The 23,913-nt window shown below is 39.1% G+C and overlaps 2 protein-coding genes across 12 annotated transcripts in view; both read left to right on the top strand.

Moving 5' to 3' along the window:
• phactr4b (phosphatase and actin regulator 4b) overlaps positions 1-9,660 on the top strand; it is a 39,101-nt gene extending 29,441 nt beyond the window's left edge. For 8 of the 11 annotated variants that reach the window (XM_084726361.1, XM_084726360.1, XM_084726364.1 and 5 more), the window contains 9 exons: positions 631-762; positions 2,648-3,179; positions 4,218-4,522; positions 5,059-5,257; positions 5,453-5,508; positions 5,952-6,013; positions 6,103-6,240; positions 6,345-6,421; positions 8,093-9,660. In XM_084726361.1, coding sequence (XP_084582487.1) covers positions 631-762; positions 2,648-3,179; positions 4,218-4,522; positions 5,059-5,257; positions 5,453-5,508; positions 5,952-6,013; positions 6,103-6,240; positions 6,345-6,421; positions 8,093-8,108 — 1,517 coding nt within the window. In that variant the 3' untranslated portion in view covers positions 8,109-9,660. The remainder of the gene's footprint in view (positions 1-630; positions 763-2,647; positions 3,180-4,217; positions 4,523-5,058; positions 5,258-5,452; positions 5,509-5,951; positions 6,014-6,102; positions 6,241-6,344; positions 6,422-8,092) is intronic. The other 3 variants (XM_084726370.1, XM_084726365.1, XM_084726369.1) reach the window with 1 other exon arrangement.
• Positions 9,661-12,044: 2,384 nt separating this feature from the next.
• On the top strand, positions 12,045-23,070 carry rcc1 (regulator of chromosome condensation 1). The gene is made up of 10 exons (XM_084726356.1): positions 12,045-12,186; positions 13,322-13,418; positions 15,499-15,686; positions 15,788-15,967; positions 19,976-20,072; positions 20,168-20,290; positions 20,469-20,609; positions 20,792-20,911; positions 21,218-21,370; positions 22,303-23,070. Exons 2-10 carry the CDS (start codon positions 13,340-13,342, stop codon positions 22,476-22,478), a joined length of 1,257 nt encoding a protein of 418 aa, XP_084582482.1. The 5' UTR covers positions 12,045-12,186; positions 13,322-13,339; the 3' UTR covers positions 22,479-23,070.
• The last annotated feature ends 843 nt before the right edge of the window (positions 23,071-23,913 follow it).

Here is a 23,913-nt window from a genome sequence, read left to right as displayed (position 1 = left end):
TTACAGAGCAGATCGAGCCGGACAGGAAGTCAGACACAGGAATTTCTATTTTCAAAATTCCTTAGCAGCATCCCATCAATTTTCAAAATAAATCAGCCTGTGCAGACTTGCAATGGTATAAACAGACAAAAAAGAAACTATTTACCTATGTAGCCTACTATGTATCCATGATAAAAGTACAAAAATCAAGGAAAAATGCTCAAATCAACAAAATCTGGGCAAATCTACATAATCAGGCGCACAAAGCTCAACTTCAAGGAGTAAGAGCTGGTAGGCTGACTTTGTTACCTTTGGACAGAGCCAGGTGTGCTCTTCCTACAATCTTAAGGCTAAGCTAAGCTAACTTTTTACTGGTTGTGGCTTCATATTTAACAGACATTTAACAGGATATCAATCTTCTCATCCAATTATTGGCAAAAATACAAATAAACATATTTCCCAAAATGTGTTGCTATTCCTTTAAAAACGAGAATAGTTTTTAAGAGTCTGGGTATTTATTTTTACTGAAGGACAGAATGATAAATGCAATAACACCCCATCCTCATAGGGCATCCAATCTGTACAACAACATACACAGCACATGTTTTCATGAAACACTCCAGCTGAAGGCCTCCATCTCCTCCCTGTTAGTCTCCGCCCTGCAGGGGGGAGAGAACGCTCAGCTTCCACTCTACTGGTCCTGCTGGAAGCGAGAGTGCGACTACGATGTCTACCTGTCCCTGCCCGTCTACCTGTGCCGGCGGGCCGGAGGCCTGCGCTCAGGTAAAAGGAAGCCCCCTGGTATCTCTGTGGCCTGGGTGCCCGTGTCTGGAATGCCCCCCCTTCAGCGTCTGCGTTCTTCATCGTGTCGCGTCCTTTCTAGCTGCCAACATATTTCCTCCCCAATGCCTTTAACTTGTTTACTGGCCTTGATTGCTTTTCTTTGGGTGTGGTATATAAGAGCCGCATGCACATAATAAGCTGATAATAATGTGTGTGCGGGGTGCTTTGTGTACGTGAGAGACGATTTCTGTGTGAGTGAGCAGGTGAATGTTTTTGATGCTATACTCTGTTGTTTGGCATGTGAATGAGAGAGCCTTCAGCAGGTGCGGCCTGCAATGCATCAAGTGATTTTTACAGTGCTAATCCACTCAGCTTCTGCTCAACTGGGATGGATGGGTGGATGTGAATGGATGGATGAATGGAGGTGAAAGGGTTCTAACATAAGGGCTTGACTTAATTTAGAGAGGAGGATGTAATCCAGTTTAGTCTAGTCTACTGCATGTTTCAAGTCTTGCAGCACTGATCTGTTATTATGGCTCAGGAGCACGGCTATGGCTTTTAACATCAATGTGGCTTACAGAGTTTTAAGATTTCTACAGCTAATATACAAATGTGCATGCAAGTAATTGGAGGGTTTGCATTTCAGCATTTTGTTTAAGGAGCTTTATGCACCTTAAAGGGATAATTCTGATTATTTAGTGGGGTTGTATGACGTACTTATCGATAGACAGTGTATTAGTAACATTAGAAGCACACCCCCAATTTAGGGAAGCATAGAGGGGCACCTGCACGGAAGCAAAGGAATATAGTGCTTTGGACAGCATCAGCAAGGAAAGGTATTTTTGCCACTTCAAAAAGGTCCACCTATGTTGGTTTAAGTGTATGCAATGTTTAGACTATTTTCACTGCATTACTTTGCTGTCAAAACATCTTTTCTGATGGGAGACTGCCTTTTTATGAGTCAAATATTGCTCTCTCCAAACCAACCAAACTCCATATGCGAAATCAGTAACTACTTCGCAGAGCATCGAGGTTGCTGGACTACCGCTGCTTGATCTGTTACTTAGTTTGTGCTATTGTGTGACTTCTGTGTTTTAAAAGATTAGTTTGATTCTCTGAAATCACACAATAACACAAACTAACTAACAGATTGAGACAGGAGCAGACCAGCAACTCTGTGAGGTAAAATGACTGATTTTGTCTATGGAGTCCAGTTGGTTTGCAGAGGGGGATATTTGGCTTTGGTAGAAAAGGCTGATTGAAGTAAATGTAGCATACACTTTGACATTATACTGATTTTTTCTGTGGGCCTTTTTTAAATAGCTAAAATATATGTTGCTGCTGACCCTGTCCACAATTCATTGCTTAGCTTCCATGCTGGCTGCTTCTCCAAACTGGGGGCGTGTCCGCCATCCACTGAAGGTTATACACTGACTGTTAGTACCTCATACAGCCACACATCAAATAATCTAAACTGTCCCTTTAAAGATGCTCATAAACAAGGTTTGACGGCAGGTTTAGAATTTGGCTGTGTAGAGCATGTAGGCTGTGTGTATCTTCTTCGTCTCTGTGACCTGGGGCACATGCTGCACACTGGTTGGTTAGGTCACTGTGTGCATTCATGTTGACACAATCATGTGATGTGACACACTTTCTGTGTGCTATGATGCTCAGTCAGACATGTAATCCCAGTATTTTTATTTGTTCATGTGTATTCTGTCATGTCGGGTACATCATACATGTAGAGCTGATGCATGTGCGCTCATGTCACAGTGGCAAACTAGATGGAAAAATAAAGCACTTGCTAGCAGCTCACTTACAAGCCTAAGCTTTATCTTTTTTGCTTCATAATTGCACCTATTAACTCAAGCTTTTCCATTTGCAGGTGACTTCACCCAAGCCACCGGTGGTGCCAGTCTCGTGCCAGCCAAGCCCTCTCCACCGATGCCTCCTAAGAGGACGACCCCCGTCACCAAACGCAACACAGAGGACTCCTCTGCTTCAAGCCATCTCATCACTCCCTCGCCACTCTCTCTGGAGGACCACAGCAGCCTCCCTGTGGGCTTCCAGCTGCCTCCTCCTCCTCCCTCCCCACCCCTTCCAACACACATACCACCCTCTCCTCCCCGCCAGCACATACATACCCACCACCTCCACCATCAGCACTCCTACCCCCATCCACTGCCCCAGCCCATACCAATGCTGTTCGACCCACCGAGCCCAACCATTGAATCTCCTCAGCGCCCAGCTCCTGTCCCACTCCATATCATGATCCAGCGAGCGCTTTCCAGTCCCGGCCCAGCTCAGCCGCACCCAGACGGGTTACAGCGTGCACACACACTGCTTTTCGAAACTCCTCCAGAGTACCAGGGGGATCGTGGTCGCCCCCTTCCTGTCAGCATCCAACCACTAAAACTGTGAGTTGAACACGCATCATAATGGAAGAACTTTTCTAAAACAAGACAACATCACGAGTCAGTACAAGCAAAAACAAGTTTACATGATAAAGAGCGCAGCTGCAGCAATATTTTAGGCCTTTCTGCAGTATATCTACCTCCATGGGCTCCAGCCTTATATATGACCGTGAGATGGCTCCACATCCATTTTTTAAGCTTTGTACACTTTGTACTTGATCCCATTGAGAGCTGGAGTGAATCTTCTGTCATCTTCATCCATCCCTCACCATTACAAAGTCAGGTATAGCTAGAAGGGTGAGGGTGGGATAGGTTAGGCTAAAGCATGCTATGTTTACGATTGGTTACTTACATCTTAATTTGATAAAAACTAGTTTTAAGTGTGTCAGTTGTCAAAAGCTAGACCTATCTTCTACAAAATTTATTCTAGGTAACTGTGTGTTTCCTACGAGCTGCTAGTTATAACTTCCAGGTAAACACAGGATACGTCAGAGTAAGGAGGGAAGTTGGTGAATGTGACTAAAACTTTGCCTTCGTCCGTAAACAGGATTTTCCATATGCAATGGCGGCTGAAATACTTAAGAAAACAACTCCCATGATCCCACAGTACTTCACAATATCCTCAAACAACATCTTTTGTAATTGTTTTAATGTGAGAGAGACCCCTAGTGGCAGAACTTACATCTGTGTGTTAAAAGTTGGTGTAAGCAGTTCTACAGAAAGACAGCTGATTGTTGAGTCTCATTCGCAGCTCATCAAATACTTGTTTTCAGTTGGCCACAAACCCACATTGTCTGTATTTGATCTTCTATCTTACCAACCTGGTTGGCCAAAGTCTACCGTCATGGACTATATTTTCTTAAGCCTGAAAACAGAGTCTAAAGGAGGAATAGAAGTCTGGTTTTCTTTCAGACCACTTAATTTACATTATTATGAAAGGTCATTACAGAACTTTTGCCCAGTAACGCTAGTGACGCCCACCCCAGCAGCTTTATCTGTATCCACACTGCTTATTAATTTATGTATTTCCCTTTCCATTAGATCTGAAGATGACTACTCGGAGGAAGAAGAAGAAGAAGAAGAGGAGGAAGATGATGAGGAGGAGGAGGCGTACGATGGAGAGATCCCCCAGCCAGAGTTGGAGCCACGGAGTCGCAGATGTTTGGTTGGAGATGCTGGGGTTTGTGTCCCAGGGGGAAACAGCAGTGAGGAGGAGGAAGAGGACGAGGAGGAAGAGGATGAGGAAGGAGAGCATGACATGCATGGGGAGGACAGCGACTCAGATGGGCCTGTGCTTTATAAAGATGAAGACTCCGATGAAGATGAGGAGGATGAGCCCCCACCTAGTAAGAATAGTAGTCGCACTTTATTTCACAGTTCACTTATAAGACAGAACAAGCTGTGCTTTATATCAAATTAGATAAAAACTATAGATAATATGTTTTTTAGACAGTATTGGACCCTTTGTCAGACTTTATTAGAGGTTAATCAGGGACACATTACAACAAAACGGGGAGAGTAAAGGGAAATTAGCAATTATGTGTTTTCACTTTAGTTTACAGTACAGTTTTGTAATGTGTCTTAAATTATCCTCAAATATACTCAAAAAAGGGTCTAACAGTGGGAAATAATACACTTTAGTTTACAGTACAGTTCCAAATTACCCTCTAATAAAGTCAAGTAAGGGTCTAATACTGTCTAATGAAGAAGATTATTTCTAGATTTCATCTAATTTGGTACAAAGTACAGCTTGTTACGTCTTGTTAGTGTACTGTAAAATAAGGTTTGACCAGAATAACCGTACTTTATGAAGACTTCAAAATTGCATTTTTGTTTCATGCTCCTTCACACCTGACCTCATCTCTGCTTGCCTTGTATCCAGGCGCCCTGGCCAGCCGGGTCAAAAGGAAGGACACCTTGGCTCTGAAGCTGAGCAGTCGACCCTGCGCCCCAGACAGGGACAGGTTTACCCAGGAGAGGAGCAGCAGAGATGACCAGCCTCCAGGACAGACTGGCCTCACCTGGCAGAGCAGAGAGCAGTGGGAGGCCATCCGCACACAGATCGGCACTGCACTCACAAGGTAAAGACAGACAGATTTAACTTTGTGCATATTCCCTTTCTTTTGTGTCCTTTAGACTGATAGTGAATCTGTTTCCTGAAGAAATAACAAGATCATTTCTTAGATCTTTGTCCTACTTATTGCCTGAATGACAAAGTGATGAAACTGTGTAAAAATAGTCCTTCTCTTCTTTTTCTTTTTTTTTTTCCACTTCAGGCGACTTAGCCAGAGACCCACTGCTGAGGAGCTTGAACAAAGAAACATTCTTCAACGTTAGTATCAAGTCTTTCTTTCCTTGTCACCTTTGTTTTCCATGACTGAACCTTAGAATGCCTTCATTGAAAAAGAGTGATTCTGTTTGGAGTCTGCTGCTCTTTAAATTGTTTGAACTTATTTTTTGTGGGTTTTAACAAACATCACAGCTCAAATCTAACTGACAACTTATCTATGGATTGTCTTTTTTTTAATGAAAAATAGAAAAAAAAGCCACATTTTAACATTCTTCAGGCCATGTACAAAAGGAATAACATTTTATACATGCAGCAATAGCAAGAATTGGCTTGAAAAGACAGTTTGAAACATTGATTACAGTTCAGATGTCTAATTTTGGAAAGTGCTTTTACTCTCCCTTTGGTGCACATCAAACCTGGCTTTCATGCAGCGTCTAAATAAAGCTCTGTTGTTTTTCTTCTTTTCGTTGGTTTCTCTTTTTCAGCCAAAAATCAGGCTGACAGACAAGCTGAAGTTCGAGAGATCAAGCGACGGCTGACCAGGAAGGTGAGGCAACACATCCACAACAGACATCAGAGTGTCAAAACATGTATTTGCTGGATTTTAAACTGACATAAAAACTCTGTTTATCGCAGCTGAGTCAAAGACCCACAGTTGCAGAACTACAGGCAAGAAAAATCCTGCGGTTTCATGAGTACGTGGAAGTCACAGATGCCCAAGACTATGATCGGAGAGCAGACAAGCCGTGGACCAAGCTGACTCCAGCTGACAAGGTACTCACTCAGTTTGCTTCTTTTCCAACAAGTACTTCACAAACCAAGTAAATGCACCCAACAAATCGTTTAACTGACTGTCTCTTTCCTGTTGCTCCACCCAGGCAGCGATTCGGAAGGAGCTCAACGATTATAAGAGCACTGAAATGGAGGTTCATGAAGAGAGCAGAATCTACACGAGGTATCTCTTTTATCTTTTGGATCTTAACATTACACTCCTTCATGTTTCATTCCTGGTTGAATTGGTGCCACCCGTGGTTACCGTGATAACAAGTTACAGCTGCTCTGTCAGATGTACAACAGAAGAAAATAACAAACAATAATCAAATTGATTAATGATTATTAAGTGTAAAAATGCATATTTTGTCATTTTAAGTTGAATTTAAACAATTCTGGCAGTCATGAAAAGGCATGAAAGCACAAACAATTTATACAGAGTATTAAAACAATAAAGCTCTCACTCAAACCGGCTGCTCTTGTCCATCTGTTCTTATATAACAAATAGTGCAGCCAAACAAAACAATATCAAATGGGGGTCAGTTACTGTCGTGTCTAGACTAACAAGGCAGATCAAAACAAACTGTGAGAAAACCTGTGAACTGGTTAAATTCTTAATAGCGATTAATCAATAAATCGGTGTTTCTGCAGGTCCTTAAAAAAGTAAAAATCCAATTATCTGAACTTTAGTTAAAGCTGCTTTTGTGAAGTTGCATTAAATTTAGTCTTGCTCTTAAATGTGTTTTTGGGAAAAGCTGTATTAGTCAAACTATAACAACTTCAAAACAAAAACCAACATTGAACCAATGAACACTAATACAAACTGTGCATCTACTGTTTTGCCAGTATGAATATGAAATTGATTCATAATGGCCTTAAAAAGTCTTAAATTTCAGTTGTTGAAACCTGCAGAATCCCTGATTTATGACCCCAAGCAGACAAAGGATTGCCTGCAGTGTTAACCACAGTGACAAGTGCTTCCTGGGACAGCTTCACAATAAAAGCCATTCCATGGTTTCCCCTAAATACTTGTAATGTGAAGCTGCAACAGAAATGTTGGGTTTCATTAGCAGTAACTTAATACATCTCTGAATACAGTGTTAGAACGGTGAACAATGAACAGTGAGGTTGTGATCAATGAGATTACATTAATGTAATGTTAGTAATGTTGGATTATATGCATTCATTGCTTCCTGGGAATCCCTCATGCATGTGAACAGTATTGTGAATAATGCATTAAAAAGGTTAGTGTAATCCCACTGGTTTTGGTGGAACCATGCAACTAATTACTTATACAAATTAATAATACAAGTAAAGTGGCTGAAATTTGAATGGACACCTGCAGAGAAGAGCAGATGTAGCAGACGAATGTAGCCTTTTCACTAACACGTGATCTAACATCACCTGAACCCACAAGGGTGGCACAAGACAGCTCAGGTGATGTTAGCTTGTTGCATTGCATTGTATGCATTTATTAGATAATTAAAGCAATAACACAAACATTACTTTCCCTATATGCTAATTACTTTTATATGCAGTAATTGGTAAAGTAATTAAATTAGTTTAATTAATTAATTAAGAAGTTCAAGTAGTAATTAGTAACTTAAACTAATTACCAAATTTCAGTAACTTGCCTAACACTATATGTGAAGGCAAATATAATCCAGCATGGGAAAGGCGGACCCTGACACTAATTTCGAACCCTACTATATTAAGACGTAAATAGACATTGTAAATACATTGAATGGCTATTGCTAAAAAATGTTGTCCTTAAATAGCATCAAAAATCTGGATTATAACTTTAATCAGACTGTAAATGTGTGTTCTTGCCTCATGAGATCTTTGTTTTGTTTAGGTTTCATCGGCCTTAGCTTCCCACCCCTCTTCACGGATTATGAAGCACTTAAGATCTCTGTGTGGCAAGGAGCTGCTCCCTGTGTAGACAGACCGCCCTTTTAACGTTTCCCGAATGTAATGTACAGATCATCAGGGGAAAACCTGGAACTGACTCAAAACCAGAATGCTTCTCGCTTGCCCTCCATCGCCCTTCCACTACATTGCTTTCAGTAAACTGAGGTGGTGGCGGGTGAGGACCAGATGCAGTATTTCTCCCGGACGACAGGGGGAACCACGTGCCAATGAAGTGGAGACGTGACAGAGGACCTACAGGGCTTACTCTCAGTCTGCTGTGATGTGGTACCCCTCAGGGACTTGGATCTAGTTGCAACCTTTAAAGCGGCCTCATTCTGTGTTGCCTTTTTTTCTTCTTTACTGTATATGGAACAGCTAATTCATCTTGTTAATGTAATAACATACAATAATAATAGTAATAATAATGATGATGACTTATAATACTCCACACAGTAATAATAATAGATAATAGAGACAAATGGTTGCAGCGAGAGTGGGCTGGAGGATGAAGACTGGGATATTCTGTTATTGGACTGGACATCTCTGGGATATTGTGTATGTTTTATATAAATTGTGTACAGACTGCTATTGTTATACCTTAGAATGAAACTTGGAAAGATCTAAATACAAAATATTCTGTAATGCACAAGATATTTTATATTGTAATTTTGATCACATGAGTAGTGACAGCTTTTATTTGAGCATTTTTTTATTTGGCTTGCCTGTATTTATGGTTGTGATGTGAGGTGGCCATTTAAGCGTCAATCTAGATATAGAAAAAGGTGCAGGTCAGGAAGCTGTTGGTGTTTTTTTTTTTTTTTTTAAATGCGTGCCAACATACTCAATGCCTAAAGGACTATAGGATGCTGGTTTTCATATCACTGATTTCTGCAATCCACTGCATGAGCCAACACAAGAGTCCAGCACCATTGGATCTGGAAAATCTCTCTTCATTTATACTTTTTTATGAGTTTTTTGTACTTCCCTTTAAAGATCAAACATGCAATGCATTCTGTAGCCATTTTGAATAAGGTCATGCTCGTAGTGTCAATACTAGGAGTTAAATGTAAATTGCTGTGAGTGTAGATCAGGGAATTATCCAAAAAAATCAGAAAATGTATAAACGGTCAACAGGGATTCGTCATTTTGGCTGGAACCTTTTAAAACTGCAGAAATGTTTTATCTCGTATTGTCGTCTGGCCAGTAGCTTACAGGGTTCTCTATGCTGTGTACAGGTTGATTATAGGTTTAACTGATGCTTGTGTATATCTTGTCTTCCTTTCATTTGAAAAGAAATTTTAAATATAAAAGTATTATAGGTTGCTATTTTTTTAAGCACAAAAATATTAGTTGATGATTAAATGCTACAAAGAATGGGAATATGAAATTGTACCTTTTCTGTAAAACTAAGTTCATTTTTAAATTGAATGTGGAATTGTATGGACTGACAGTTTTCTTTTTAATTGTAAATAGTCACATCTGGATCTAATTAAAAACCTTACAATTCCTGGATCCTTCAGTGCAATGACTCTGCTGCACCTGACTCTTCGATCAATAGACATCTCTTACCTATTGATTGTGTTCAGGTGGAAATTTGCTGGGAAATTTAATTTGGGACCTCTAAAGTAAGAACATGGTGCTGCAGCGACACCTGGTGGCAGGCTGTGATTTTGTCAGTCATTGTGAGGATCAAAAACTGGAAATGGTTCTAGATTCATTATCCATAATTAAAGTGTCTATAAAAGGTCCTTTAAAAGTCTTATATCCAATAATCTGATTTTTAGGCCTAAAAATTTTAAAAACTTGTATTGATCACACTGCAACGACTGCAGAACACAACATGGAGTTTTTTTCTTCATAGTCAAGTGGGAATAGTGTTGGTATTATAAACGTACCTCTCAAAAGTTTTAAACTGTATTTTGTTTTTTAAAAAATTCAAAAGTTCAACAGTGATCTCATATGATGAGGTGATGCTGTAGACGAGGAAGTTGCATTGTTGCAGCTGTAGAATAACGGCAAAAATTGACAAATTAACCCTCTATGTTACAGAGTTGTCTGTACGTAATATACACATTCTTTGTCTTTTACACTGACATGATATCTTCAATTATGGTGCAGTATTTTTTTTAAAAAAGGACCCTTCCAGGACCCTCTGGAAACCAATAGCAGTGTTTTAATTTGACACTCTTAGGAGGTCATGTTGAATCCCTTTTGTCATTTCTATCCACAAAAATGGTCTGAAAAGATCTTTTTATGTCATTTTACAATCTGGAAAAAATTAGATTCACTTTTATGAGTAAAGTGTAAGTTTTGTTCAATGTACTATATTTGATAATTAAGTAATGGGAAACTTAATTTCATATATATAGAAATAAAGAATAACAGCTAAGACATTGATACTGAATTTTTTTTTTACCTCCTAATATCAGCACTGGCCCCAAAAATCCAGTATCGAGCTCTACATTTAATGGTTATTTCTGAAAAAAATGTTGACCATAAATGCCAAACATTTTGAAATTTTGTTTGATTCCATGAAAATTTTAAAGATTCACAGTGTGAAACATTTGCAGGAAATTGCTGGCAGAATGTTAAAATGTAAATGTTGCCTTGAAGTAACGCTGTACCATAACAAATTCCCTCCATGACATTTTTGGTATTGTGTATTTAGATTTATTTTATGTTCATCCAATATATGATAGGGTGTAAAATGCATTTATAACTATTTTATTTAATTCAGTGAGCCAAAGATGACAACAACACCACAGATGTTTACAACATACTATACTGTATGTCAGGAACTTCACTTCACTGAAAACATTATTAGTTATGCAGTTAGTGTCATCTGAAGAAAAAAATGATTATTATTATTTTAGTTAAGTTAAAGGTAGTTTGCATTTAAAAAAAAAAAATAGAGAACATTAGTAAATGTGTCTGCTGCATCTGTGTTTATCTCCTTCAAAATAACTGACACAGTACCTCCACCCCTGACAGTGTGTAATACTTACAATTAGGACCAATGGCAAACATGAACTTAATCAATAGATACTGTCCTCTTTTAAAACTAAAATTTTGTGCTTAACAGAATAAAGCACCTGTGAGATAGGACAAGTAGTATTCAATTCAAAACTAAGATTATGTGTGAAAAAAACATTTTAGTTTGTGAATAAAAATAAAGACTAGACTTTGCAAAAAGTGAAAACTAACAATGATATTGTAGTGCTAACAAAACTAATTCAAAAAAGAATTAAAATATATATATCCAGGAAATGCCTAGTCTGAGTCCAGACCTTTGAATCAGCCCACTCCAGAACATATTAAACAATAAAAACTAAACTGAATTGAAATAAAGACAGAAAAACAGAAACTACTCAACTGTAATAACTCTGGTATTAGGGTTCAAATAAACCAAGACATTAACATGTTACTTACATGTTAATACATCAGCAATAATAATTCAATAATAGGCGGAAATATATGATGTAACACTCACAGAAGTCATACTGCTGCATGAACAGTTTCACTTCTGTACAGTTAATTAATTAATTTGATTACAAAGTAAAATGACATTTGAGGAAGGACTTGTAATGGACTATTTTAAGCAAATGAGCAAAGGAGCCTTTCCCATTCCTTCCATACGATTGTGTCTAGAGGGAAACTCCTGGTATGTGGACCTCTCGCGAGATTTATACGCTTTGTCTCTTAAACGTGCAAATTTGCACATTAATTGTGTTTTACAAAAAGTCAACGCTGTGGTTAAAATGTGGGCAGGTTGAAGGAAGGAAAAGACTCGTCTAGTGTTAGGGGGAAAGTCACATTTGGGTCCAAATGATCGCTCTCGCGAGATCTTTCGCGTGTCCGGGGTTCCCTTGTAGACACGACCAGACGTAAGTGCTGCTGTCTCTTTAAAGAGGCGGAGGTTCCAAAGAACGTGACGTCGTACGCGTGGTTCCAACCGTTTGTGGTGCTGCGTGCCTCAAGACCGGGAACGGGCTGCATACGGTCAATGCAGGGGAAGCTGCAACCTTCTACATATCACAGGTTAGTAAATTATCGGCTTCTAGACCGTCCAGCTGGAAAAGACAGCAGCAATAAAAACTACTTAAGTAATGTGTATACCGTTTATTCATGAAATTACGCTATTGTAGTTTTCCATTCCTATATGTAATGCTAACGGGCTAGCTCGTTAGCACTGGCTAACATATAGCTCTGCATGATGGTCGTGTCGAGAAGGGAACCCCAGACCCGCGGGTCTCGTGTGAGTAATTATTTTAACCCAAACCGTGATCTTTCCTGTACCCTAACCAAGTGTTTTCTGGCTATGAACCTACCCATATTTTAATAAGACAGTTGTCAAATTAAGTAATAAAATTACTTTGTACACGATGCACGATGAAAGAACAACGCGTACAGATCCCGCGAGAGTCTCACAAATCAGGGTTCCCTTCTAGACACAACCCTCAACCATATAGACTAGCTATGTGCTTAGCCTATATACCGGGGTCAACTAACATTCGTTATATGGCCAAAACGTGACTTAACGTCTTACATTCTTATTTGCATTAGCTTGTAGCTGACTGTGTCCCATTTATTTACAACTATACAGGCTCAGCCACGTAAGTTGCAGTTTGTTAGGTAGCCTAGCTGTTTGAATGTTAGCAAGGACACATGGGCATTGCCAGCGGTAACGTTTGCTCACGCTTCCTATTTTAAACTACTGCGGTATGCATCTAGGTTATGTTAAACACTGACAGCACTCTCTAGAGATGTCCTTAGAAAATGTTTGTGTCCAATCATAGAGTCAATGACTCAGAGCTGAGCTTTACTACAGTTTAAATTGTCCTTATTCTCCGGAAGTTGATTTCATAAGGGAATGGGAGCACAGCTGTCTATGCGGTGGAAGAACCTGACACTAGGCCAGCCATTGAAATCACTCTCTGACAGCTGTTGAACCCCAACAGCTTCTGGTTAACATCTGTCAGGCAACTGTGATTGCCATTTGGCTTGTGAGTTTATGAAAATGTTAATATTGTTTACCACGAATGTACCGTTACCTCGCACTCAAATGTCCAATGCAGTTCAGATCTCCCTGTGCCTTCTTATTTATTTATTACGTGTTGTAAACTTCGCAGCTGCCTTTTTGACATAATTTAATATAATCTACTTATTCCCAAAGATCTTAAGTTTTGCTGTCATGCCTGCTAAAAGGAAGACCACCAAGAGGAAGTCTGAGGCTATTTTGGAGGATGAGAAAGATGTCAAGAAAGTGAAAGGTAAGTCACTGACACTGACATACTGGTTGACAAAAATAGTTGATGTTTTTTGTGTATGTTTCTCCTTACTGAAAAGTCCATAATAGCTCCTTTCACACATGCACTGCAACTCTGCACTTATCTACACATTACTTGGAGAAGTTGTATGTGTGAATGCACATAATCGTCCAAATCAGCTGGAACGGACAGTAAACATTCTTAACCCTGCCAGCCCCCTCGTCCAAAGTTTGTATGAGCTGGTTTGCAAGTAGAGCAGGTCATTGGAGAATATAGTGTGCAGCTGCTTCATACTTTTTACTGCTTGCCAGTCTCTTGATTTTATTTACTTAATGTTTACATTAGAGTTTCACACAGAAATAGTAAAATTGCACATCCTGTTCATAGTTCAATTTTGAAATCCCATATCACTAGGAGTTGTCTCTCCTGCCAGGCTAAGACTTAGTTTGCTAATCCTCATCCTCCTCCTTCTGTACATTCTGCTCAGGCTGATGCCACACCTCTCGTAAATCAAACTGTGTACATGATAACATGATGAAACACGTCTGACACACAAAGTCTCGTGTTGTCTGCTACATGTGTGAAAGGGCAAATAAGGACAATATTCTGATCTAATTCTCAGGACAGCATCTGTAGTTCACACATGAACACAGTTAATTAGACGTAATTAAAACATACACCGTTATCATTTTAAAAATTAAAGTGACAGGTAAAAATAGATTATGATGGGATTTTTATGACCCTGTCAGTCACAATGACAGACAATGAAAAAGTCTAGCGCAACCTCTGGTGCCAGGTGACATGCTGCATCATGTTGGTTGTGCTACTTCTGTAGGTTAACATCCTCTTGCAGTATTTGCACAAAGCCTTAACCTTGTCTGTGATGTTCTCGCCCTCTTCATTTTTGAACACAGGGGGTCCTATCTTACACTGATCTAAAGCGCAAGTGGAAGTGCGGGGCACAGTGGAATTAATTTATTCAAGGTGTGACCAAATCCACTTTTGCCGTCCTGCGCCAGAGGTGCAGGGGTATCCTGCCCTGTCCTGCTCCTTGCACCACCAGTGCACTGCACGATACATCTATCAGATGTGCCCAAGTGCCCTCATTAATTCACTGGCGAGTTTAGGCCAAACATGCAATAAGCCGACCAGAAAGTTGGTTCTCATCACCTTTAAGAAGCAGGTACGCAAGGAGCGCAAGTGATGGCAGCATGACTGCAGATTTACCAGGAGGAAACGCAGAGAAAAGATTTTCAAAGCACGGAGACAAATCTCCTGGTTCAAGGGGTGAAAACGCAAGAGCGTGCAGTTTAACTTCCTCGTGGCTTCCTCCCATCCTCACTCCTCCATCCTGCTAACACTACTGTGGGTGTAGGAAACAGAAATTCTGAAATTTGAAATGTGCAAAATTATGCACGATATATCCACCGAGCTCTGTCAGAAGCATCCATACCTTTTTCTCTCTGGGTTGGGCAGGTCTCGCAGAGTCTTACAGGCTCTGCCCTTTAAAAATGGCATCGCGATTGATTTTTCATCTCAACCGATTTAAGTTGTCACACATTTGTATCAATTTTTAGCTGTCTCATGATGCATCGTTACATCCCTAATAACAACACACCCAGTTTGTGGAAGGGAAGCATTTGGCTCTAAGCATTTCACGACACACCCTCATGGTGTACATTTACTAACTTGTCTACCAAGCAGGTTTTTCCTATGCCACAGACAAGTTTGGTCTTGTAACACTCTCCTGTAGAGTCCCAGTTTACCAACAGGCACATGTGGTTTTCTTCTGACTGGCTCATTCAGTCATGTTTATTTTTGAAACTTTTATGACATTAAGCCACCACCCTGCTTCTCTTCACATTTGCAGTTTTTGTGTCCAATTGCAGTTTAGGCACGGTTAATTTAAGGTTTCAGGGTTTTGTTTCAGAACTCAGTTGTCCGATTTGAGAGTTTTTAAAGCTAAATAAGGTGGTCCAATGGCCTAATGAGTCTTCTCCAATTAGAGTAAGCTTTTCACCTGCATCTGTAATTGTCATACTTCTGACAAACATATGAAATTTTGTGCGTCTGTGTGTAACAGTGTCCCACAAAAGTCATCCCAAAGAGGCAGGCCAGGTTCTTGTTCTAGGCCAGGGTGATGTTGGACAGTTGGGTCAAGGTGAAGACGTCATGCAGAGGAAGAAGCCATCCCTTGTGCCCCTGCCAGAGAAAATCGTGCAAGTAGCTGCAGGGGGCATGCACACTGTGTGCCTGAGCGACACTGGCCATGTAAGGGACCATCTGTCTTTTTTTTCTGTCTAATGCTGCTAATATTTTTAATAAGGATGTTGAATTTCCTGAATAAATTGATATTTTGTTTTCTTTTGCAGGTCTACACTTTTGGCTGTAATGACGAAGGGGCACTTGGTCGGGACACCACAGGGACGACATCTGAGATGGTTCCAGGAAAGGTGACTTTGGAGGAGAAGGTGATCCTGGTGTCAGCAGGGGACAGCCACACAGCTGCACTCACTGATGATGGAACAGTGTACATCTGGGGTGCCTTCAGGGTTAGTTACCTTAGTTACACTTCTTGGAAGTGTGCGTATTTGTGTGTGAGAGATATTTTCTAAATGTTTCTAATGTTTTCTAAATGTAGTCAATTATGGAACTTGCACTTGACCATCACAAAAACACAGCATGTACAGTTTGGTTCCATTCAAGATACACTGGTTTTCAGGATGGGTACAAGTCACTTCAGAGCTGGCAGTCATTAGCCCATTTTACCATTGTATAATGTTTTCCGAATCTCTTCTAGAGAACAGTTTTACTTTATATTAGAAACAGGACAGACGTGATCCCGTATAAGCAGTTGTAATCATTATACCTAATAGTGCAAAGTGAAAGCTGAATAGTGTTTTTCATTTCTATGTATTTGCATTTAGGATATGGGAAATATGTTGCATTTCTTCATGACATCTGAATTATAGCTTAGTAATTTGTATTAGCCACTCCACTCGTGGTTTAAAACAATTGCAAACAGAAACCACCATAAACCACTATGTTGTGAACAAGCACTTTACAGATGCATGACAAACACTAACAAACAGTAACATTTTGATTTTGGAACATAGGATTACAAACTTGAACTGGTTTGTTACACACAACAATCTTGGAAGTCATCCTTAGAAACTGTTTTGAAAAGGGCAGGCATGTTCAAAACACTCTTGCCAGGTGATTGGATAAACAATCTGTCTATCACATCTAACAAGGGCTAACTTCAACTGATCAGATTGAGCTCTTGCCAAAGCTGGGCGGTTGAAGAGCAAAAACATCTTTTCCGTGGAGAGAAGCCTTCAGTTCTGTTCTTTGCTCCTCTTTCAATGAAGAAATACTCTCCAGTTCTGATATAACTGATGCTATCGCCATAGCTATGCTAACCTCTTCAGGAGCCACCATTGTTTGGTGAGTCACTTCCATGGATGCTTCTCACTGTTGTCACACCTAAAACCATGCCCGTAGCCGCTAGTAGTCCCTCCATGTGATGCAGACGTAAACGGATAACTTGAATCTCGACAAGATGAATTCTTGTGTCATCTCATGCTCCGCAAGGTAAAATTCATCATTAAGAATTCTGTAAAGGAGGGCTGTCTCTCAGCCTATCAGCTGCACATGTGAATGTCACAAGTCAGAATCCTACAGTGTCTCTCAATGGATGCCATTGCTCAAACTACATAAACTTTCCAGACTGAAGTTCAGTTTCAGCCTCATAAGAATAATATTGATAATGATAATGAAAAAAAGAGCACTGGTATCTACAGATAATAGGTTGGAACTGAAAAAAAGTAGATCACTACATCTCAATTTTGTATAATGCTTTTGAATTATCCCATGTTACAAAAGCAGTGAATGATGTTCAGTAAACAAAACACCTTAACATCATGTTTTAGACATGACACGTTTATTGTCCAATATTGTCTCTGGGTGGAGTCAAGCGCCCAGTATTCACATTAACCTGCAGGATAAGTCCTTATAATCTTTAATATGTCATTTGGAATATTTTCTTTTCTTGTTCAAATTTTCTGCCCGTTTACCTTATTTAAATCTTAATATCTGCCCATCACTGTTCAAAGATTCCTCATTCCTTCTGCTTTTGTTACTTTTACCAGGATAATCAACTTATTATCACTGCTTTCTGGTTAGTCCTGGGTAAATACAAATGATAAAATGATGAGTTAAAAACATAAAACAATCTGCTATCCATACATAATATCCTCCATATTAATCTTGTTGATTTTCTTATGCATTTGCAAACTCAGTGGTACTGATGGGCTCATTTCCTTTCAGTCCCATTTGGTTTGGATACTACTTAAAATGCTGTTCAGGGTTACTTTTGACTGGAACTTGAGCAAATGACAGAATATTGTTCTGACTATTGATTTTGAACATGTATAGCATGCGCAGCAAAGCTTATTAGTACATAGTCTGAATATATTAAAACTTTCCAGGGTTTGTCATCTCTACTCATTGTACAATGTCAACAAAATTACAAATGTTTGGATGTGCATATATAAACGCATTCCACTCTTCTTGCTGTTACTGAGAAAGCAAGTCATCTGTCCCCATTTGTAAAAACATAATAGATATCAAAAAAGATACACTCTTGGATTATGATTACTGTTTCCAGTAACTCAAACAAAATCTTTCGCTCACACTATAATATCTCTATATGCTTTAATTTCGTTTTTTTCCCCCCCATATCAAACTTGATCTTGAGCTAGTCCATGTTCCCAGCAAGAAACAACTCTTTGGTAGTGTAGCAGAAACTAAGAATTTGCAGAAAATACTCCTCTTTCTTCCAGCTCACACTCATGTCTGCAATTACTTGTAACATCAGTATTTTATCTGCACTGACAGATTTTCACTTCATCAATACTTTTATTTTCATGGCCATAATGTGTTCACCCTCCTCCACAGAGCTCCATCAAAAAATCTGGCACAACTGCAGGAAAATATCTTTGACCATTATCATGAACAGATACATGGCTGATGTCACTTCCACTTCACTAACATTTCATTTGTCTTCTTAATGTGAGGTCAAGATTAGATTCATTTCCTGTCTTTTCCACTCATGTCACCATTATTCAAGCACACCAGGCTCTCTACGTCCAACATATCCTCAATTATAAACCTGTAGCTTCAGTGTCGCCCCACAAATGTTTTGACAGATCCCTAGTTCAGAAAAATCCTTTGCAAATTTTGTCTATTTTGTTGGTTATTGTGCTGGATTATCACAGTGTTGTGGTCAACTACACTTGTATTACTGCAGTATAAACTCTTGGTCTTTATGTTAATGGTGGTGAATTATCCTGCCACTTCTATCAGGTGCGTGTTTACTTATAAAATTTAAACTACTGAGGCAATGGGACCAAATCTCTGACAGTTGTGTATGTTCCATCGTAGAAGGAAAATGACTCCAAAGTTTAGAAAATTAAGGAGTAATAATTAGTAAACAGTAATTTACACACAGCCTGATGTTCTTCATTAAGCCATTTTTTATTGTTTTAGTATCGCTGCACTTAGTAGTTCCCCTCCTAGTTTACTCCTTGGGTTTTCCTTATTAATATTCAATGGCACACTGGCAATTACCTCTCTATTACTTGTGCCTATCTGCTGCACTCTTACATGATTTTTGACAGCACTGAAAAAGACTGTTCCATTGTAATGTCAAAATACAAAAAGTTCAATGATATTGATTTGTATTGTCATTTGTATTATTGATTTTACATTCTGCAGGAATCGGATGATAAATTTCTTTTTCTCTTGAGATATTTTTCCTCTGTAGCAAAAAAAAAAAATATAGCAATGACACGTAGATCCTAATTGGCTAGTTTTGCATTCAGTGGAGCAGACAGCTCAGCACTGGCCAGTTTTAGGTGGCTAGAGGAGCATTGTAAGCCAAAAATAACATGGTCAGAAACACAGGAAATTAGATACTTTTATTCTTTTATTCTTATTCTTTCACTCAGCTGCATGAGACATTCTGCTTGCCTGAACACAGAGTTTACTTGTCCCAGGCAAGTGTTAATGTTGAGCCCTGACTTTAGTATTACTTAAAGTATTTAGGACTATGCTCAACTGGCATCAAAATATGCATAAATGTGAAATATTTCATAACAAAAGACCATGTTGCAATAGGACCACACCAGCTGCCATGCCCAGCGACATGTTTACACACAGTTTCTTAAAATGCAGCCTTAATTTTGATCTCAACTACAGACCTGTAAAGTTTTATGACTGCAGTATCTGTCTACAGACAGACATATAAACACTTGTCGAAGTAATCAAAGCCACCTCCGTGGTAGTCCTGCTACAGTAGGTGTCTCTGTATAGTTAGAGATGTATTTGTAATCATTATACTGCTTGCCCCAGTTCTGTTCTTGATAATGGAAACCTCTAGGAGAGAATTTGTAACTCAAATAGCCCTGTTTACAGCCGTGCTATACTTTTCAGTACCCAAAACACGAGTATTGTATATCCCTGGGTTTAACTATTAATATGCTTGACTCTTTTTCCAGGATAACACTGGTGTTATAGGTCTTTTGGAGCCCATGAAAACATCTAATGTTCCTATCAAAATTGACATGCCAAAACCTGTTGTGAAAATTGCATCAGGTAAGTAACAGTCCTCTTTTGTGCCATATGCTTTTGTTTGTACATTGCATATTAACTTCTAACTTCTACTTTCATTTTCATGAATCCTTTAAAAGGTAACGACCATGTGGTACTGGTTACACTGGATGGAAATCTTTACTCATTAGGCAATGGTGAGCAGGGGCAGCTGGGAAGAGTGGCTCCGTTTTTTTCAGAGCGAGGAGGCAGAAAAGGCCTCAGTAAGTAGCACAAGCCTCTCCAATGCAATGACTCATTTTGAAATACAATTGTACAAGATAGAGCATGTATATTAATCTCTTATTTATGATTATATTAACAAAACATGTTTTTTATGTCTTGTGTGTAATGTGTTTTACTGTGACTCGACTGACCTGACTTTGTGCCCTTTCATTTCAGAGCCTTTGTTGTCACCAAACACAGTAAAAATCAGAGGGAAAATTCACTTCATAGATGCCTTCTGTGGAGCGTACTTCACCTTTGCTCTGACAAAGGACGGACATGTTTATGGTTTTGGTCTCACCAACTATCACCAGCTGGGTGAGTGTGAAACATCAGTGTTTAGTACTTCTGAATTCGATCCAGTTTTTGTTGTGGTATCACACAGTACTTTTTGGTTAATTTTGATTTAGTTTCTCACCTTCTGCTCAAAGTGAATTGCATCAGACATTGCAGATTATTTTACGTGTCATTACACCTTTTTTTGGTACTCATCTGCCCAGGCACCGACAGCATCAAGATGCGATTTTTCCCAGAAAAGCTGGCAAACTTCAAGAACTCTACCACCTCCTGGGTTTACTTCTCTGGAGGACAACATCACACAGTATGTCTTGATGCTGAAGGTAAGCTCCTACTAACTGTTCTTTCAGATCACGTCTGATCCAGGTTGAGACTTAAAACTTTCAGTTTTAACAGGTAATAAATAGGTTCACAGATAATATACAACTGATGATACAACTCGTATTTTAGCAGTCAAGTCTCAGCTGAGTCAAATCTGTTCAAGAAATTGCATGATGATGTTTAACATGAAAATGTTAAGATGTCAAAAGTATATTAAAAGACACAAGTAAAAATTGTAGAATCCACTCTGACACATCAGTAGTTTGGTAATTTTGACAAACAGTTAATGTTTTCTCATCATCTTTTAGGACAGGTATATAGCCTGGGCAGAGCAGAGTATGGGCGTCTTGGTCTGGGTCCTGAGGCCCAGGAGCAGAGTAAGCCCACACCTGTGATGGGGATTGAGCCAGCCACCAGTGTGACATGTGGGGCGTCTGTCAGCTTCGCGGTCACCAGAGAAGGTGAGAAACAAGTCATTCATTTTCAGTTTCCAACGGTTGTAAACCAAAATGGCTGTGCCAGTTGGGTAGATCTACAACCAGGATGGGACAATATGTCTTATAAACAATATCTTGATATTTTAAAAGTTTGGACACACTTCTCATTCAGTGTTTTTTCATTTTTACAAGAAATGGTTCAGATTATACCAAAAGTGTGCAAAGCTACTTTGAAGAATCTTAAATATCAAAGAGCAGGAAACCTTGCAAACTTACAGGTCAACAGGTGCAGGAGAAGACAATAAAAAAGCAAGAAGACTTAACGCTGTTATTAAATCTTTGATTGCACATGCAGAAGACTGTGTGAGTCTTTTATATTTTTGATTCTTAAAAAGCCAAGACATTTTGCTCTGTCTTTTTGCTTAGGATATAATTCCATGTCTCATAGTTTTGATATCTCCAATATTAATCTGCAATGTAGAAAAATTATAAAAAATACAGAAGTATTAAATGAGAAAATGTGAACAAACATTTGACTGGTACAGTTGTGAGATCCTGGACAGCAGGAAATCTCTCTGAACAGGAGAGTGGCCCAGATCTACATACATAAACACAATATTTTGTGTCAAAGTTGCATTCTTTCTACACAACCATCCACTTTGACCTACTCTCTAACATGTTATATGACGGTCAAACCGCTGCTTGATTCCTCTGCCTTTGCTGTTTCCAGAGGACTGTCATTGTTCACATGCAGGAGCTGTTTGTCAGGAAAACATGTCTTTTTGAGTATAGTTGGATGTACAATAGAGAAGTCTTTTATTACAGCAGGTTCTCTTTATACTGCTATCTGATGTGAATTCCATTTTTGTCAGCTTCGTTTTTCTTATGCTTGTAATGAGCTAAGAGAGAAATAAAAGATGTTCACTCCACTCATTGATTGGCTGTGGTTACTCCAGGATCTGTGTATGCCTGGGGCATGGGCACCAACCTGCAGCTTGGCACAGGAGAGGAGGATGATGAGTGGAGCCCCGTGAAGATGATGGGCAAGCAGTTGGAGAACCGCACAGTACTGATGGCCTCCAGTGGAGGGCAGCACACAGTTCTTTTGGTCAAAGACCAGCAGGAGAGCTGATGTCCTTGTCAGGCAAAGAATGATGGGAGATCTTTTGATCTATTCTGTGGTGGGGCCTTGTTCACGATGCCTAAGTCTGGGGAAGGGGTTAATCTATGTGCTGAGCTGAGGGAGAAGTGATATTCAGGCCGTTTTATGGAAACTCTTCTCTTCATTGTGTGGGGGAAACTGTTCATGGGTGTTCAGTAGATCATGACAAATGAGAAACTATTTTTTTAAATCTAGTTTTTTGGTGTTATCTTTAAATTTGTTTCATTGAAGGTCATTAGTATGACTGTAAGATGAAAAATGTGGTGTTTGTGAATGCGAGTATTGGACATGTACATAAAGGAAATGAGAGTGCAAGCCTTTAAATGACTGAATGAAGGTCTTTTTTTAATGTTCTTTTTTTCTTTTAAGCAATAATTTCATTGACCTTGGTTCAGACGGGACATTTATACTTGGTGAGCTTAATATGTGAGACTACTGTTTATTTCACCTTGGGCTAACAACATTGTTGTGACTATTTGGACATTTGGTAACATGACATACTGTATCCTGCATTTTGTTGGTTTTCCTGTCTGAAAATAAAGATTACATTTTAAGTTTTTAAGCCTTCTCTTATCTAATGCATCTAATATTTAGCTACTTTTTGTTATTTAAGTTATTTTCTATGCAAGAACACTGAATATTTCCTGGTTTGAGCTTCTTGGATGTGAAGATTTAAAAATTGGCTTCAGGAAATTGTGATGGACATTTTAAACCTTTTTTTAGACATTAAATAGACAATTAATGAAGCAGCAACATAGTTAGCAGTTAGAGCAGTAATTAAAAGTTGTAGTCATGGTCCGTCTGGTCTGTAATCACAAATATGCTGTCAGGGTGCTCAATTTAACACCATGCTTACGAAAGGGGGAAAACAAAATCCAATAAGGGTTGATATTTAGCCAATATTGAAGACCTTTGTTAACAAATGATGACGATGAGCTGATCGTCATTTAAGTGATTTTGTTTCTTATAACTATTGCCATAAAGAAATAACTTGTAATGTTAAAGATCAAGTTGTGTCCATGATTATTCAGGGTGAATAAAGGCAACATTTCCTGCTTATTTCACAGATAAAAGGTTTTGTAGCCTGTAGGTTTGGGTGATGTGGATAAAACCCTTCACACATCTATTTTGACAGTAATAATTCAATACATTAATAAAATAATACAATACAAATCATTAAACTTCATCAAATTGATGCAGAAATAAGAATAAATTACAATAAGGCCATAAAGCAATCATGTTTGTTGATTTGTTACATTGTTATCCATAATAGTGAAATACACCCAGACATATTAAAGGGGTAATCTCTAATAGGAGACTAGTCTGGCTCATGGTAAATACTGTCATATCACCCAGTCCTCATAGTCTGCCTCACTGTTCCAATAGATGCTATTGTTGCAGTCCA

This window comes from Lutjanus erythropterus, chromosome 9 (genome assembly GCF_056507025.1).
Source record: "Lutjanus erythropterus isolate fLutEry1 chromosome 9, fLutEry1.hap2, whole genome shotgun sequence".
NCBI classification, from domain to species: Eukaryota; Metazoa; Chordata; class Actinopteri; order Lutjaniformes; family Lutjanidae; genus Lutjanus; species Lutjanus erythropterus.
The sequence above is the reverse complement of the archived record's forward strand: the minus strand, read 5'-3'. Positions and strand labels throughout refer to the sequence as shown.